At 45.3% G+C, this 17,262-nt stretch overlaps 1 protein-coding gene across 9 annotated transcripts in view; it reads left to right on the top strand.

The window, feature by feature from the left end:
* The first annotated feature begins 15,521 nt into the window (after nucleotides 1-15,521).
* TLE4 (TLE family member 4, transcriptional corepressor) overlaps nucleotides 15,522-17,262 on the top strand; it is a 153,255-nt gene continuing 151,514 nt past the window's right edge. For 5 of the 9 annotated variants that reach the window (XM_082620073.1, XM_082620074.1, XM_082620080.1 and 2 more), the window contains exon 1: nucleotides 15,522-16,463. In XM_082620073.1, the coding sequence (XP_082476199.1) occupies nucleotides 16,419-16,463 (45 nt within the window). In that variant the 5' untranslated portion in view covers nucleotides 15,522-16,418. Of the gene's footprint in view, nucleotides 16,464-16,553; nucleotides 16,990-17,262 lie in introns of those variants that run through there. The other 4 variants (XM_082620075.1, XM_082620076.1, XM_082620081.1 and 1 more) reach the window with 1 other exon arrangement.

Genomic DNA, 17,262 nt, shown 5'->3' on the forward strand with positions numbered 1-17,262 from the left:
AATGATGACCTTAGTAGGTTTCATTGGCATCTATGTATTGAATCATTTCCCTGGCATGATGACCTTAGTAGGTTTCATTGGCATCTCTGTATTGAATCATTTCCCTGGCAGTATATTGAGTTCTTTAATTGGCCAATCTGGTGGCTCAGGTTCTGCCAGCTGGGTGACTTTCCTCCTCCATTTCCATCAGCAGCCACCCCAAGAGAAGGGAGAGAGGCTTTGGGAAGTCTGAACACCTCAACCATCCAGCTCACCTACAATGGGTGCAGATCTAGAGGTGCAAGGATTTCCTTGGGGCTTAAGCGATCTCTGGCTCCTGTGTCCAGATTTGAGATTTCTGTGGCAACATCATCATAACTGCCTAGTCACCAGTGCCAGAAATGTGGTCCCTCTTGATATCTGAACTGAACATCAACTTCACTTCTTTCCCCCAGCTTCTATGTGCCTAGGCCTTAGTTTGAAGAATTAGATCTTTGCCTCTGTCTTGTGCTTGGAAGGGTGGGTGGAGAAGGGAGGCAAAACTAATCTCTCTCCTAACCCCAGCTAATGCTTGGGAGCAGCCTGGGAGATCAGACTTCCTAATGCCCCTGGGGTTTCCCCAGTAGGTCACTTTAGCTTGGGCTGAGAAATAGACTTTTGCAATTTGCCAAGGCCGGGATACCACCCCTTCAGCAGTATAGGACCACTGCAGAAGGACAGAAAGGAATTGGTTTAACACCACCACTTCTCTCTCCTGCTGGTCTGCCCTCAACAGCGACAAAGCATGTCTTTCTTTTGCAGCACCACAATGAGTGTCCTAAGAGGCCACCCTCACACTCCACCATCATGACATTTTCTACCACATCTTCCAAAACTTTTGTCTTGGTGGAGATGGGGTTTGAATTCCAAGAGACCACAGCTACAGTTTAACCAATAGCTTCAAATCTGCTTAACAGCACAGGATTTAGACCACATGCTTGGAAGACTTGTCCACAGGAAGAAGGGTGCTCTTCCTAGAACTTCAACATACTGGGCAAACAAAAGAAATCCTTGACTGGGATTTCCCTGGTGGCACAGTGGTTAAGAATCCACCTGCCAATGCAGGGGACATGGGTTGGATCCCTGGTCCGGGGACGTCCCACATGTAGTGGAGCAACTAAGCCTTTGCCCCACAATTACTGAGCCTGCGCTCTAGAGCCCGCGCACGGCAACCAAGAGTAGCCCCCGCTCACTGCAACCCGCGCGTGCAGCAACGAAGACCCAACGCAACCAAAAAGGAAGGAAGGGAGGTAGGGAGGGAGGAAGGGAGAAAGGAAGAAAGAAATCCTTGACAACTACAACTCCATACTGAACACCGCTCCTCTAGGGTTGCCAACTCTGATTGATTGGTAGGGGCTGCTTTCAGCGCTGCATAGACAGGGATTCTGAGGCCATGTCTGGACTCTGGGAAAGAACGCCATGATTAATTAGCTATGTCTGGGAAGGTCAAGAGATAGGCGAGTAACAAGACGTATGTCACATTTTGCCATTCTTGTTCTACACCAATTAAATGTAAGATCAGGTCTGCTATGTGGCTTTGTCTTTACAAGATAAGAATTTAAAAATTTGATAAACATTTGAGATAAAATTTGAGAAGAGTCTAATATGAAAAATAATCACCTTAACTTCCAGACAGAATACCTTCACTTTTTGGAAAACTAGTTCATTTGTATATATAAATCAACATTGTCTACAGAAGATTTGTTTGCACTTCGAATATGCTAATGTCATCCCCAATTGAAACTGCCTCATACTAAAGGTTACACATTTCTTTCTTTTTAAATAAAAAGTCAGATAATCACTGAACACCTTATATTCTATTAAAATAATCTCATCTTTTTGAGGCTCAGATATAACACCTGTTCTGCCTGAATCTTGTATTGTGATGATCAGATGTACTTTGAACAACTTAAAATACTGTATGAAAGTTATTTTTACTGTTTTCTACCTTGAAAACTGGGATACTCTATGTAAATTATTTTTACCATCATGAACTTTTAAATTTTGGCTACCTAGCATTGGTCCTTCCTCCTAGAGGAATCTCCTTTTGGGGTAGCCTTCAGGCACCGTGAGTGTACCCTTGACAGGAGGGTGATTCTAGTTCTCCCCCATCCACACAAAACTGGGCAAGAGCAGCGGCACCACTCATTTCTGAAATTGCCAACGTGCAGGCATCTGAGGAAGCTCAGCAGAATCGGATGCTTACTTCTGAAATATTGGCTCTAGAATATGGGCGGAAGTCAGCAGCCACAGTAGATGTGGTCACAGCCTTAGTGGAGGCTGTGATGGAGACCGTGGCCTGATTCTGACTTGACCATTCTTGGGGGGTGACCATGGCCATGGCTCCTGATGACAGCCTCCCTCCTTGTCTTCTGTCTGTTTTCCAAGTCACATTTTCCTGTCTTCCAATTAAACTCTCGATATCTAATATCTTCTATGAATTCCCTCCTCATTTTATTTTACATTTTCATGTGCGTATTCATTTCTATTGCAAAAAGGAGCCACGGGTGATGCAGCACCTGATAGGAGCAATAAATGTGGACCTCAGACACGTGTCTGTGTCTTGTTCATTGAGCCTGAAATGTAGCAAGTGCTCAATAAATAAGTGTCAAATAAGTGAAAGTATGGGATACAACCGACCTCTGACCTCTGTACTCTGATCAGCCACATGCTGATCCCAGTCTGAGACCAAGGGGGAAAGAGCCAAGCTGGCTGCATCTGTCCTCTTTGATGAGGGAGGTGAATCTTTCCCACAAACCGTCATCCTGAAATCTCCTGCTTACTTCACTTCCAGCATCCCCGGCTGCCACAGAAGGTGGGAAATCATGTATCTCACCTGAGGCTGGGACCTGTGTTACCACAGATATGCGGTTCTGTCAGTAAGGAAGAAATGGGTGACCAGATATTGGGTAGGTAACAAATGATGTCTGCCAGAAAAAAATCAAACACCAAAGAGATAATAATCCTGGCCCTCTGAGAGTTAGATACCATGGGAATCTGGACCACTAAGGAAATGGGACACCTTCCTAATGAACATGATCCCTGGTCCCCATGGTCCACCCTCTCTGCTCGAGGCCAAGCAAAATGTCCCTGCAGAGGTTGCACTAAGTCTAAAGATGGGGCCCTACTTTCAGATACAAACATGTAAGCTCTGGCTGGAGAGGAGGACTTATTTCTTCAGAGGAACCAGAATCACTATAGCTGACCAAGGTCTTACAAGTCTAGAGGTTTCTACCTGTCAGCAGAGATGACCCTAAACTGCTCAGAATCAAAGGCTCTAGTCTGATGTGTTTTCTGTGACACAGCTATCCTGGCCAAGTGTTCTTTGTGCTGACAACAGTCCTGCTGAATCCTTTCTGATGGCCTTAAAGGGCTGCTGCAGACTCCTGTCCCTTCAGAATAGATGGTCCCAGGAGACCCTACTAACCCAGCAATGACCTTTGTCACTCTGACCTCTCCTGGAGTTCCTTGCCTCTGACCGCAAGAACTAAACAGTCCCATACTATGCCCTGCAGAGGCCCCAAACACTGGGCCCAGGGAGCGGCTAATTGGTTTTTTACAAGCCTAAGATAATTCTCACATTTAAATATTGATGTTCATTTCTGGACAGCTATAAACACAAAAGGGGGGAAAGAGCATGTTTAACCGCTTCCTCACATCCAGTCTCACTGTGATAATGGTCTTTAGTCAATGAGCCCAGCTTTCTAAAGAGGGGACTCATTTGCATCACAAAGGATGTTCCAGTGCACTCTGTCTCATGACAGAATGGTCCATCACTTGGTGTCTACTCTGTCCTCCCATATTTTGGGGGTGGCAGGAGGGCTGTAGGAATCCTGAGTTCTAGGCTGAAGGAAGAATAAAGCAGATTGTATTCAGCATCCAAAGAAGCATTTCACAGTAGCCAATGAGACTCTGCTGAGGGTGGGGAGATTCTGATAATTGAACCCCAGATGAAGAGTAGGAACCACTGCCTTCCTCTCCTTGAAATACAGCTGTGAGGGAGGATACAGGTGGGGACTTAAGATGCCAGGGGTAGATCACTGAGCTGACACATCCAGAAAGGAACCAGGGTATCATTTCTGTCCCCCTCCCAACCCTGCTTATCTCCTCTGATAAAGTCATTCTGTGCTTGTCTTTTTGTCAGGCCCTCAAAACCACTTGCCCATATGTCCCTAACATCTGCTCACCCTTTTTTTCTTGTACTATTTTGTATTGTTTCTTGAAAGTGCCCCTCAACAAGTAGACAATAATTTATTCCAATGCTGAGATTTCTGTTTTCCCATGTATTTGACTGCTATGTTAAAGGCTCATAATCCACCCATAGGATCTGCTGCTTTTTTAACCAGGATCAAGAAATACTATCAAGATATAGAAACAATGCTAATTATGACAGCATCCTTTGGTTCAATTAAAGCACCATTAATATTACAATATAGGTCATAGAATCACAATTTGCTAATTTATGTGTAATTGAAAGATGGTCTTTCACAGACTCTTATGTTAATGGGTACCTTGTGTTATGTTTGTGTAGGTTCTCATATTATCTCTCTATAGAGTCTAGACTTTGTTATTCTAGGGTCCTAGAGTCACATATTCACTTATAGTACAAATCAGATGTTAATAGAAAGCACAGTTTCTTTCCTTTTTCTATTAACAGATCCCTTTTATAAATGCCTAATTCAGCAGCAAGGGAAAAAGAAAAAACTAAATTTCTTTTAACAACCCAGAAAATTTCATCCTCTTGATTAATTTTCACACTTTCTCTACCTAAATGCTCAGACTATTTTGGAAGAAATGCTCCATCTTTCAGATTTCTGCTTTCTCTCCCTGTTTTCCCTGGGATGGCCTCTGGGTAGAACATGGGAAGAGGTGGGGCTTTGTGACTTCGTGGTGGTAGTGGGGTGACAGGGTCTTCAGGTCAGCAGAGTCTACCCTGCATTCCCATGATGTCTGCCGCAGAGAAACTGGACTGGGCTGCTCGGGAACTGATGACCACAGAGGATTAGTGGCTCTCCTTCTAGAAGGTTCTGCTGAGAACTGATCCTGGAGCCTGGGGATAGTGTGACTGATGGTCAGTTTTCTCTTCCATCTTGATCTGGAGCTGGTCATTTCCCTGGTGACTTAGTCCTACATTGCCCTTGCTGGTGCTGAGGACTCCAAATGGAAACTCGTCCAGCCAGTCTGCCCAGAAGTCCTCATTGCTGACCCAGCACAGTGACTGCCTGCCTTCCAGAAAGTTCCTGCCAGACTCTCCTTTAACTTTCCAGACTCTCCTTGGTTCTTCTGGGTCTCATCCATGCCACGGAGAAGGAGAGAGCAGTTCAGGAGGTCCGCCTTCTGCCTCATTTGGGGGGATCTGTGAGTTTACTTTGCTGTGGTCTTTCTTGGTTGCCGAGGGTGGGCTGAAGGGTTCTGTCCTCACAGAGCCCCAAGTAGAAAAGGAGGACAGAAACCCCTCTCTTCACCTTTTCCCCCAACTTAGCACATTTTACTGAATCTAAGATGCCATTGTTTTTAAGATATACCACTGTTCTGTATGCTGCTAAAAAAAGAAAATAAGTGCCTAGCAAGATCCATGTACACATCCTCATGCATTCTGATTTCAGACATGAGAAAGCATGAAAATATGTGTACATGAAATAAGTGAATGATTTATGTGTGTAACATAGGTTCCTGTCCAGAGAACGTCGGCCCCATGAAGATGGAGACATCATGTAGCCACTACTGACCTTCCTCTCTCACCTCCTTCTCTCCACACCCCTCCACAGCAAGAGGAATAAGCTATGTGCTTTTTGTTTCTTGTCATTTCATCCTCCTGCTGCCCCAGGGCAGGAAGCTTCACCACCTAGCTTCCCTTCACCACGGAAGAAACTCATCTACTCAGTCCTGCCTAGCTCTTGATGAGATGATAAACAACGAATTTGGAAAGTCTTCTCTGTTTTAACAAAGCTTGGCTTTCAAGACTACAGTGACTTGTGACAAAAAATCCTTTTTTTGGATATCAGAAACAAAGAATGAAGATATTTTACTTGTTCCCACAGCCCCTTCTTATGAATACCTCTGAAGGTAGAATTTGTATCATTGATTTTGGGGGCAGTTTCCCATCAAAAAACTAAATTAGATCATTTTTCAAGAGACCCACCATGGATGTTGACTTAGTAGTTGACCTCTTTTGCCATTTCCAGATTGATAATATCTCCCCCACCAAAAATAATCCTGGAGCCTTGTACACTTTTGTACTTGTTTGTGTTGCAATCTTTGAATGAACAGTGAATATTTGCTTCTTTTTGCTATTCTGCTGTTAGTATATCATAGACGGAAAAGAGGTTACACGTGAAAATTGTTATTATCTTGTATAAATGTGACTTTTTAAGTATTATGTCAGAGCAGGCCAAAAGAGAAATTCCAGGGGCAGGACCTGCTGTAATGTAGGGGTTTTGTGCTGCTATTGAAGCTTTTTCTTCCTGGCTTTCTTTAAAAAGAAACTTTATTGAGATGGCTGGTGTGGTAATAGGAGTAGTTTCTCTGGCCAGGTCTTAGCTGGCTGTACAAGGAACAACCATCTCTAAGGGCCCTTGTCCTGGCTAGCCTGTCCCAAGACACTGCCAACAGATCTAAATATAAACATAAAGTAATTGGCAGGTCAAGAGTTGATAGTACTAGAAGAATACAGACAAGATCACGATATGATTGCATTTACTTGTAAACAGGCAGCTGAAAGCGAAAAATTTACAGAATCACCTGGACTTTTTCCTTCATCATTTTGTTCACCAAAACCTCATTATTTCTTTTTTTTCAGTTTCAGTGTTGTAATCACATAACTGTCATTTAAAATATGATTTAAGGGAAACCATCATTTTTTTTAAATACACATTTTGAAGTGTGATGTTTTACTATATTCATGGCAAAACTGTGTGTGTGTGCAGCACTAAATCTCTAGTACACTTGACTTTAATATGGAAGTCATAAAAAGTGGAAGTGAGTGAATGTTCCTGTAATTCACATTACAGAAGTTTCTTTTGGATACTGATGGTGAGCTTTAGCTATGATCAGTTTTGCAAACTGATCTTTAGGACCCTAAAATGAATGAAACATTTTTAGTTAAAAGATATTTGCGGGCTTCCCTGGTGGCACAGTGGTTGAGAGTCCGCCTGCTGATGCAGGTGACACGGGTTCGTGCCTGGGTCCGGGAAGATCCCACATGCCGCGGAGCGGCTGGGCCCTTGAGCCATGGCCGCTGAGCCTGTGCGTCCGGAGCCTGTGCTCCGCAGTGGGACAGGCCACAACAGTGAGAGGCCCACATACCGCAAAAAAAAAAAAAAAAAGATATTTGCATGTATTGGAGGGATTGCTGAAGGTGGAACATTTTTCTTTAATAGTAACTATTAACAGCTTTCTCTAGCTGCAAGTATGAAACAATGTTTCCTCATCAGTTTTTCCTTCTGTTTGCAATCACTCCTATGCCTTACCCTGAGTAGAATTTCGCCTCAGCAGGTTAATAGGCTGCAACACACAAAAAGGGCCAATGAATCTGTTTGTTACAGTCTACTTACTAAAGCTGTGGCTACAATACTCCAGTGCTGAAGTCAGTGAAAAGGCATCATCCAAATACAATCCAAGGAAAATGCAAGCTGATACAGCACAAAGATGCTTTGTTTAAGAATGGCAGAAATTTCCAGCAACTATCTGGAAAAAAAAAATGCAGGATGGGAGGGAATGTAATCAAATAACAAAACAAACCCAAACTAAAAGAGAATCTTTATAAACCAGCACAAGGACACTTTGTTTTTAAGTGCACACAATGAATTTTAAAGATCTTTGTTCAGAAGGGAAATAAAGTATTATGAAGGACTGACACATTTGATGGATGGATGGTTTCTGAAAAAACCACATTATCAATTACTTTTTCCTTGTTTGGCTCCAGTCCAGTAATTTTTATTTGAACAAGCCACATGCTAGCATGGTTTTGATTGCAGGAAGTGACTGGTTGTTGTTAAAGGCTACTATTTCACTGATGAGCTTATCTCTTCCTCCCCCTTCCCTTCTGATGGGACTCTGATATGAAAGGCACAGCTTCAGTTGTTATAAACAGAGTCAGGGATTGTTTGATAGACCCACCCGTGTTTTGCTTTCAGCCTTCTGTGGTACAATACGGACAATGTATTCAGCAGTGCTTCAGAAAACAAACGAATTTGGCTTATTTCTGTCTTTGACTTTGATACGAAATTTTGATTTTTTTCTGACATTCAAAACTCTCATAAATCTAAGTTTGCTAGCAAAAAACAGTTCTGAATATGATATATATGTGTGTGTGTGTGTGTGTGTGTTTTACATAAGACTACTATCTCAAGTGAACCTTGCTGAGAAAAAAGAATCTTTATGAAACAGTCAATGTAAAATGTATCACAGATCTTCTCAAACAATACAGTGCCCTGTTCTTACTTCACATATTTTTCATCTAATCAAAACAAGTACATTAGAACATTGTTTATTGGCCTAAACATAAGAAATATAGCTAATTAAACTATATTATTAGGTATTATCAATTTTCCTCTGTAATTAAAGAAAGATTTGGGAGCAGCTATCAGTAGACAGGAAATTATCTATGAAATCAGCTGTTGATACTCATGGTGTGTGTATGTGTGTGTGTATCTGCTATTCATGATAACTTCCTTTATGATTAGAGGTTTTGCATGTTACCATGCCTGAAACTTCAAATATTTCTAAATTCCCAGGGTAGTATGTTGACAGTAGACTCTGGATAGTTATTTGAGTATGGTTCCTTGTTCTATATTTTAAACATAATTTTAGTGACTATTTCCTCTGGTGAGAATTAAAAAATAAAAAGATGGACTTAGAGACTGGGTCATTTGATTATTCATCAGAACATGAAAACAATTTGAATGAATTAGTATTTAATCTGCTCAATGGAGGAAATATAAATTTAGCAACCATTTGCTGATTCACTCGTTCCTATCAAAATTCTCCTAAAGAAGATCCCATAGCATAGCGAGGTTTATAAAATTTATTATTAGCCACAACTTACTCCCTAACCCTAACCCTAACCCTTACCCTACTTACTTTTTTTTTTTTTTTTTTTTTTTTTTTTACGCGGGCCTCTCACTGCTGTGGGCTCTCCCGTTGCGGAGCACAGGCTCCAGACGTGCAGGCCCAGCAGCCATAGCTCACGGGACCAGCCGCGCCGTGGCATGTGGGATCTTCCCAGACCAGGGCACGAACCCGTGTCCCCTGCATCGGCAGGCAGACTCTCAACCACTGCGCCATTAGGGAAGCCCTACCCTACTTACTATTATAAAACAAAATGAAGAAAACAAAATGAAAAAAAACAAAAGATATTTTATATCAAAATTATGTATCATACTTTTGATATAGGAGTATAAATGTCATACTCCTTTCTGACCTAGAAAAGGATGGTTTGAAAACAGCAGAAAACAAAACAACACTTCTAGAGAAACAGTCCTGGATTTGAATATTACTCTGCAATTTGCAGGCTGGGTGGATTTATGCAAGTCTGGGAACCTGTCTAATAGTCCGTGGGCTCACCTTTAAGATGAAGATGAGATGGAGATTAAGGCATCGAGGTAGATTATTTATATGACAATGTCTGACACACTTAGTAAATGTTAGCTACCAGTGGGCTTGATTACATGAACCTAGCTGTGAAATAAATACAGGTCCTTCCTAGGATATACTAGAAGGCCATGAGGCAAGGTTCATAAGAGAAATTACAGGCTTTCTAGCCCCCTAAGTCTTGACCCTCAAAATGTTAAAAACAAAATTACACATCCCTTTTTATCACTATTTAAATTTCCAGTTGAATTGACTAATTAGTACTTTATTTGGCAATTCCTTCTCCCTAAGCTATGACTTTGTATATATCTGGTTTTAATAATTAGTAAAGTTCTAGTTGTGCATGCAGTAGCTTTACAGATAATAAAAATTTAATTAAACTTACTTTGATGCAACTTTGATTATAAATTTTCCTAAGCATTGCATAAATAATTCAAAAATGTATGTGACTAACATACTTCATTCAACAAAAAGTGAATTTTCAAAACTAAGTGTCAAATATGGTTGTTTGTGTTAGGCTATTATAAACACCCTGCCCTCAAATGGATAGAAAATGTACAGTTAGGCTATTTTTTGCCAGTGCAGTTTTTACTATCTAGCGTTTTTATATCTTTGAGTAGATTTCTGAATCTAATTCTTATAACATGATTCACATGTTTACTGTTTTGGGAGCAAGTTGTTAGAGAACACTGATTGCTGCATAGCAATCTAAATGTTATAAAAATGTTTCTAAATACAATTTGCAATAAATATTTGACAATTCTTTATTTTACATTTTCAATGTCTTATTAAAATATACATGACAATTACCATCATAATAAATCATTTTCTACATGATAAATTATATGTCTTAAAATTTTCAAAGAATATGAAATCCTCCCAGGACTTAAAAACAAACTGTTTCCTTTCAAGAAAGCATAAGCACCAACTTGCTTAAGGCTGTAAAGGAAAAATAGTCTATGCTGCTGTTTAAATCCTTGATGAGCATCATTCCTGGAGATTATAAGATTATTCCAGCATGGCTTCCCTTTTAAAAGCCGTAATTTCTCTTTAAATTCTCTATGGATAAATTCTAAAAAGTGCCTCAGTTTGGATTATAAACTTAGAATGGAGAACGAGTGAGCAAAAATTGTCAGATTCAGAAATCAACCCTAAGCTACAAAAACACTGCACAGTTGTAACTGTGCCGGGGAAAGGTATGCCAATCATGCTGTTGGTAACTTTGCTGTGATATGAGGGGAGATGAGCAAGGAACGTGGCTAGACTGAACAATGGCTGGGTGGCGTCTACAATTGAGCAGTTCAAGGGGCAGCTCTAGTGGAGTGGAAACAAGTGGAATCTGAAAGCTCAGGTTTGATTCCCAACTTGCTTGTTTACTAGCTGTATAACTTTCAAGAGGCCATTGGTTTCTCTGAACATCAGTTTCCTGGTCTGTAAAATGGGATTTTAATACCTATCCATCCTATCTCTCGCTACCTTTGCATACTACCAGATGTAATAATATGTGGCAGCCCTAGGTAAACCCTTGTGGTCCATAGAGATAAGGTATCAGATGGTCTCTCTTATGGAGCTATTTAATAAAACTCTATAATTAAATCATTCAAATCTTGTTCTATATAAAACCAAGCAGCGAAAGCGGGGGTGTCTCCATGAATGAAAATTTCCCAGAATATCATAGTCTTTTCTAAAAGTAATAGTGCATTGGATCAGATATTACACTGTGAATGATGGCTCATTCACACTATTTTACAAGGATTTCTTGTAAAAAGAGAGTCATGTGATTTACCAGAAGTGTTCTAGGCTACATAACGTTGAAGACAAGTCCTGAATTGAATTATAGCAGTGGGAGCCCACAGACTAGCATTAAGATTATAGACCCTTACGGTTTTGCTCACTTTACAAGACAACTGATCAATTTTCAACAAAATGTGTCTGCTTTCACTTTCCCCAAATAATATTCATTCCAGAAGTTCATTTCTTTGGAAGAGGGAAAGAAAAGGTGATCAAGCTTAGCAGATGATCCTGAATCCAAATCTATTTTATATGACCAATGCAAGTCCCAAATTATAAAATATTTTTTGAGCTGCAAATGTTTGCATTTAGAACGGAGGGATCATATGTCCTTCATGGAGGAGAAATCAGAAAGGTTAAAAGAGTAGGCAAAGTTAACGAGATCATGGTTAATTGTGAATTTTCACAGTTCCAGTGAAAATACTACTAGACTTTCATGAATTATTTTCTCGTACAAAGCAGTATGGTATTTAGTTATACTTTCCTACACCTACCCCATTCCCATGCCGCCTATTTCAGAAAGTAAATCCGTAGTTTTTCTCCTGTAATATCTACCCTGCAAGCTGTTGTGATAGTTAGCATGAGTGGGAGCCTGTGTGAAGGTGTGGCAAGAGCAGCTGAATAGGTGTGAACCCTGCTGTTGTGAAAAGTAAAAGGACTCGCGCTTAAAGGGCCCAGATCCATTTTCACAGAGCAGGCAAAGAGCATGGATACATTTGGAACTGAGAGGCAATAGATCAAAAATAGCCACATTTGCTGCTAAATTCCCTTATCCTGGCGCATATTAGGTGTTCAATAAATATTTGATGGAGGAATAAATTATTTACAGCATATAACCTAAGGGGAAACAATATGTTTGCTTTGCATGTCACTTTAAGATTGAAAGCCCCAAGCTTAGTTTCCAACCTGAATGCTGCTTTGGAGTCCCCACCCCCACCCCCCACCCCCCGCCACACCCCGGCCCCCACCAAGGCCCAACAGTGAGGTAGGGATAAGACAAGCCCTCAAGTGACGTCACAGCTTTGCTCAACAGTTTGGGAGACCTGCAATGAGAGAAGAGAAGACACTTTCTGTGTTGGGACCCTGGGCTGGGCTATGGGTTGCTTCACTTGGCATCCTTCCGAGACATCCCTGTGAATCATGTAGATCTGCCCCATGGTCAAAATGTGAAACATATCCAAGTGCTGTATTTTAAAATTGTACTCAATAAAAAATAAACAACCTTATTTCTCCAACCACTCTCTGTTGACACAAACTGTCAAGAGAGATTAGGAAGAAAAGTCCCTAATACAAGTATTTGATACTTCCTAACAGAGCATAGTTTCCCCTTTGTCCACTGACCCTTTCAATAGCTCTTCAGGTTCTATTATCAGGATTCTCATTCCCTGTCCTGGGAAATAACTGCATAGCATTTCCATAAATATGGCCCAAATGATGCTGAAGCTTTCTGTATTGACACAGCGTGGCTTTCACTCATTAATGCCATCAACAAATATTTACTGAGCACCAAGTATGTGTCAGACATCATTCTAGGCATTTGGAGTGAGGCTGTGAACATAACCAGGTCCCTGTTCTCATGGAACTTGCTAACATTCTGGCCAGAACGGGTAACATAGAACCTCCTACAGAGGCACGGTGGGTAATTTAACAAACTATTGAAAAGCTCCAGTGGGAGCAAATAGCCAACCCTAGAATAGTTGCTGGTGTTCTTAGAAGATTCACTGTCCTAGTGTAGAAACTGTATCGCCCAAGTCTTCTAATTTTTGGTTTCTGGGAATGTTTCAAAACAGTGCAGTCCAATGCAAATATGTGAGCAACATAAGGTAACTTAAAATTTTCTAGCATCTGGGTTAAAAAGGTAAAAAGAAAGAGACAAAATTAATTTTAGTAATCTATTTTGTCTAACCAATTATATTCAAAATATTGGAATTTCAACGTGATATTATTATTAATTATTGAGCTATTTCACTTTTCTTTTTTTGTACTCACTCTTCAAAGTCGGTGTGCATGTGTACTTACAGCACATCTCATTTTGGACTGGCCACATTTCAAGTGCCAAAAAGCCATGTGTGTCTAGGTATTGGACAGAGGAAGTTCAGAAAACTGCCCGTGGAGTCTTTCATTCTCTTATTTTGGGGATGAATGGGAAGATATATGCTGAATTGAAACATTCTGTGAACTCCAGTTCCAGGATTTTAATAAACAAATTAGAGGAAGGTGAAGACCATCATAGCCGTCCTTAGAACCAGCCCTTCAAAGTGCCCAGCACAGAGAGGCCCATAGAATGTGCTAGGCTGTACAGTAAGTCATTGTTCGATTCGTCCACTGAGGCAAGGGATATCATTAAGAAGGGTTTTCCACGAATGCCGAGACATCTCGGCTAACGTCTCAAGTTAGAGTAGGCAAAAGACACTCATAAATACACATCCAAAACTCAGACCATTAGGTTAGCCAAACCCCCACTTTATCTGAATTCCTCCTGCCCGCTCCCCCATCCCCCCCCCCAAAAAATGGTGAGAGGCAAGCTAGGAAAGTTGCGAGACGAGCCGTGCAGCTTCCCCTTAAACTGGGGAGCTGCCCCCGGCTGTACGAGGACTAGGGGTGGATATGCTGCCTGCCCCAGGCTATTCCTTCTTGCCACCAAGTCCCCTCTCACCTCTTTAGCCACTACCACAGGGATGTCCCTCCCTCAGGCTCTGCCCCCCGGACCGCCCCCACCTTTCCAGCCCTAGTCCGCCGCCGTGGCCGACCCGCCGTCTCTCGTGCCCCGCGTGGCTTCCTGCCCGTTTCAACCGCGACAAACTCGACTTGCTCCTCCAAAAGGTGGGAAAATGAGGGGCGGTCTTCGTCCTACTGTACGGGGGAGGGAGCATCTCGGGGCGTGAAGGGCCGTTTTCTTCCTTGTGCGGGGGGCCAGCACATAGATGATACTGTTTTCGCAGGGAGCGACTGACAGTCTCTGGGGTGCAGGTGGCTCTCTTGACAAAGTTTCAGACCCCTGCCCCCCCGGGCCTCCAGCCCCACCCCGAAACTCCAAGGTTACGCCCCCGCGACCCCGGGTCAGAGCGTCTAGGGGAGCTTCCATGCAGAGTTGCTCGCGGGAGGCGGTCCCGCTTCGGGGTTAAACTGCAATCACAGTCCCCTCTGGGCTCCGAGAGGCGCCCCACCCCCACCCCGCGTCCCCGCCCCTCACCCGGGTCAGCGTCTCGCAGCTCAGTCTCCGGCTCTAAACAAGAACAGGGGCCCGAATCCGCGTTCACACGGAAAATTATGCCGGCTCCAGCGGCGCGTAAAATTCATGTGAACCGAACGAAGTGGGATCGGCGTGATCCTCCCTTTCTTGTCTCAACAGGGGTTTCGCAGCGTTACACAAGGCCGAGCTTGTCTCTTTAAGGAGACATTGGACCCTAATTAGTCCGCATTCCTGGCGCGGCCCGGAGCAAGGGGCCGAGGGTGCTTGGGTTGGAGGGGAGCGTCTGGGAGAACGAGACTCGGAAGGACATCTTCTGACTAGCCTCTAGTCTCACCGCACCCCCCCCCCCCTTTATTTTGCCGCCACCATCGCCACCAACACCCAGTTCTGAAGATGCAGCCAGGGCAGCAGCAACAGAAGCAGCAGTCACCGCTGCTCCTATGCCCACGTTACTTTGATTGACAGCTGAACAAATGTTTCCCAGGTTCGAACGCTCGCGCTAAGGAACTTCAGCCAAGGCGAAGCTCCGCCTTGGGCGGGCCATCTCCGCCCCGCCTCCGCTAACCCCGTCCTGTTCCATTCATTGGTCCGAGCCACCGACGACGCCCGGCCCCCACGTGGGTTCCAGCCCGGCCGGCTCCTCCCCGCTAGCTCGCCATTTGTCAGCAATGAAATGATGGGCAGTAACACAGAACGGCGATTAATGTTCAGCCATCTCTGATTGGTTGTTGGAGACGCCTACTGCGCCGGGGTGGGCGGGACGCTTGACGATCGCCCCTGAGCGGTCGCGTGGCCGGCCGGTGATTGTAGTCAATCTGGCCGAATCCTTAGCCGCGGTCGCCGGGGGTGGACTACATCTCCCGGGATGCTCCGCGGTCCCTCCACGGACGGTTGTGAATATGTATCAGAATGTTAATGATTAGCCGCTGCTAAATTTGGTCAAAGAAGTCACCTACACAGAGCGTGTTGTTAGAGCTGTTCTGAGCGGGTGTTTGAGCTGTTGGCTGCTTTCTTTCCCCTCTCTCACACACTTGTATATTATTTTGAGGTGCTGTTCGCAGAGTTTGAAAAGAGAGAGACTTAAAAAAAAAAGCCGCAAGCGTTCCACTCTCTTTTATTTTTATAATCCCCTTCAATTTGGGGTTAAAAAAAAAGACGAGAAAACAGGAAGGAAGAAAAATAAGGAAATGAGATGTGGTAAAAGAAGCTAAAAGGTGCCTTTTAAAAGATCGTTGCTGTGAGGTGAAAAAAAATCTCCAGAGAAACCAAAAAGCACCGCCGAGACCTCTTCCGAACCAAAGGAGTTTGTGTTTGCTTTTAGGAAAGAAGAGAGAGATCATTCATTTGGAGGAATAACAACCAATTAAAAGGCAAATAAAAAAAGTTTGGAGTGGGACGCCGAGCGAGCCAGCGAGCCAGCGAGCGAGCGGGTGGCGCTGCCGGCGGGCGCTGGGGCGCGGAGCTCTCACTCTCCCCGCCCGGGTGAGCGGCGCGGCCGCGGCGCCGGGCTCGGCGGGCACGCCTCGGCGGAGCGAACGTCGGAGCGTTGCCGCGGGAGACGCGCGCCGGACAATGCCCGCGGCGGGCCAGTGACGCCCGCGGGGAATGCGGAGCGGCCCGGCTTCCCGCACCCAACCACCGCCGCCGCCGCGCGTTTCTGCCGCCCGCGTCACGCGAGACCCGGCGGGGGCCGGGACCGCCCGAGCCGCCCCTCGGACCCGGCCGGCCGCCTCCGCCACCGCCGCCTCCGCCTCCTCCTTCTCGGGGCCATTAAAGCCAATGAGCCGCGCGCCTCTGCCCAGCGCAGCCAACTAAATCGGTTTGGATGATTCGCGACCTGAGCAAGATGTACCCGCAGACCAGACACCCGGTGAGTGCGGGCGGCGGGGGCGCTGGCTCGCCCGGCGCCGGGGGATTCTCCGCGTCGCCTTCTGCGCGCCGAGTTGTGTCTTTGGCCGGAGGGGCGTGGAGGTCGGCCCGAACCCCGCGCCCCGCTCGGGGAGTCGCCCGCCACTCCTCCGTCTCCACTTCTCCCGGGCACTGGGGCACTTTCGGAGAGGGGGTGCGGAGAAGCAATTGAGTTGTGGCCATTTTCTTATTGTTGTCTTTGAAGCCCCTGGAAGCCGCGCGGAGCCGTTAGCCGTCCCCGCGCCGCGACTCCTGGAGGAGGGGTGGCGAGCGATGGAGGAGGCGCGACTCCGTGCCGGGGCGGGGAGGGCGCCCTCGGCGGCGGCGCGGCGGGTCCGGCGGCGGCTCCTGAGTGTGGGACGCCGGCCCCTCGCGCCGCGGGCCCCGGGGATCAGCGAGCCAGCCGGCCAACCGTGCCCCCTCCCCCGACCTGTCCGCGGCCCGACGCCATGGCGCGCGTCGCCCCGACGGGCCAGTTTCGATTCCGGGTGGGGAGAGACGGTGGGCGAGGCGCGCCGGCTCCTGGGCGCCCGCCGTTGACGTGGGAGGGGAGCGGGGTCTCGAACTTGCGGTGTCCGGGGCGGGCACGGGGACGCGGGGGCCCGGGGCTAGCCCTCAAGCGGCTTCCGCCGGGCTGTGCGGCCGGGGGAGGGGGCGGGAGGAGAGTTTTAATCGCTCTTTGCTTGCCTGCGCCATGACCCCCCCTCCTCCTCCCCCAGCGCCGCGTGGTTTTCTCTCCATCTCTCCGCCTCGCCTGTGCT

Source organism: Mesoplodon mirus (assembly GCF_964341445.2).
Source record: "Mesoplodon mirus genome assembly, chromosome: 1".
NCBI lineage: Eukaryota > Metazoa > Chordata > Mammalia > Artiodactyla > Ziphiidae > Mesoplodon > Mesoplodon mirus.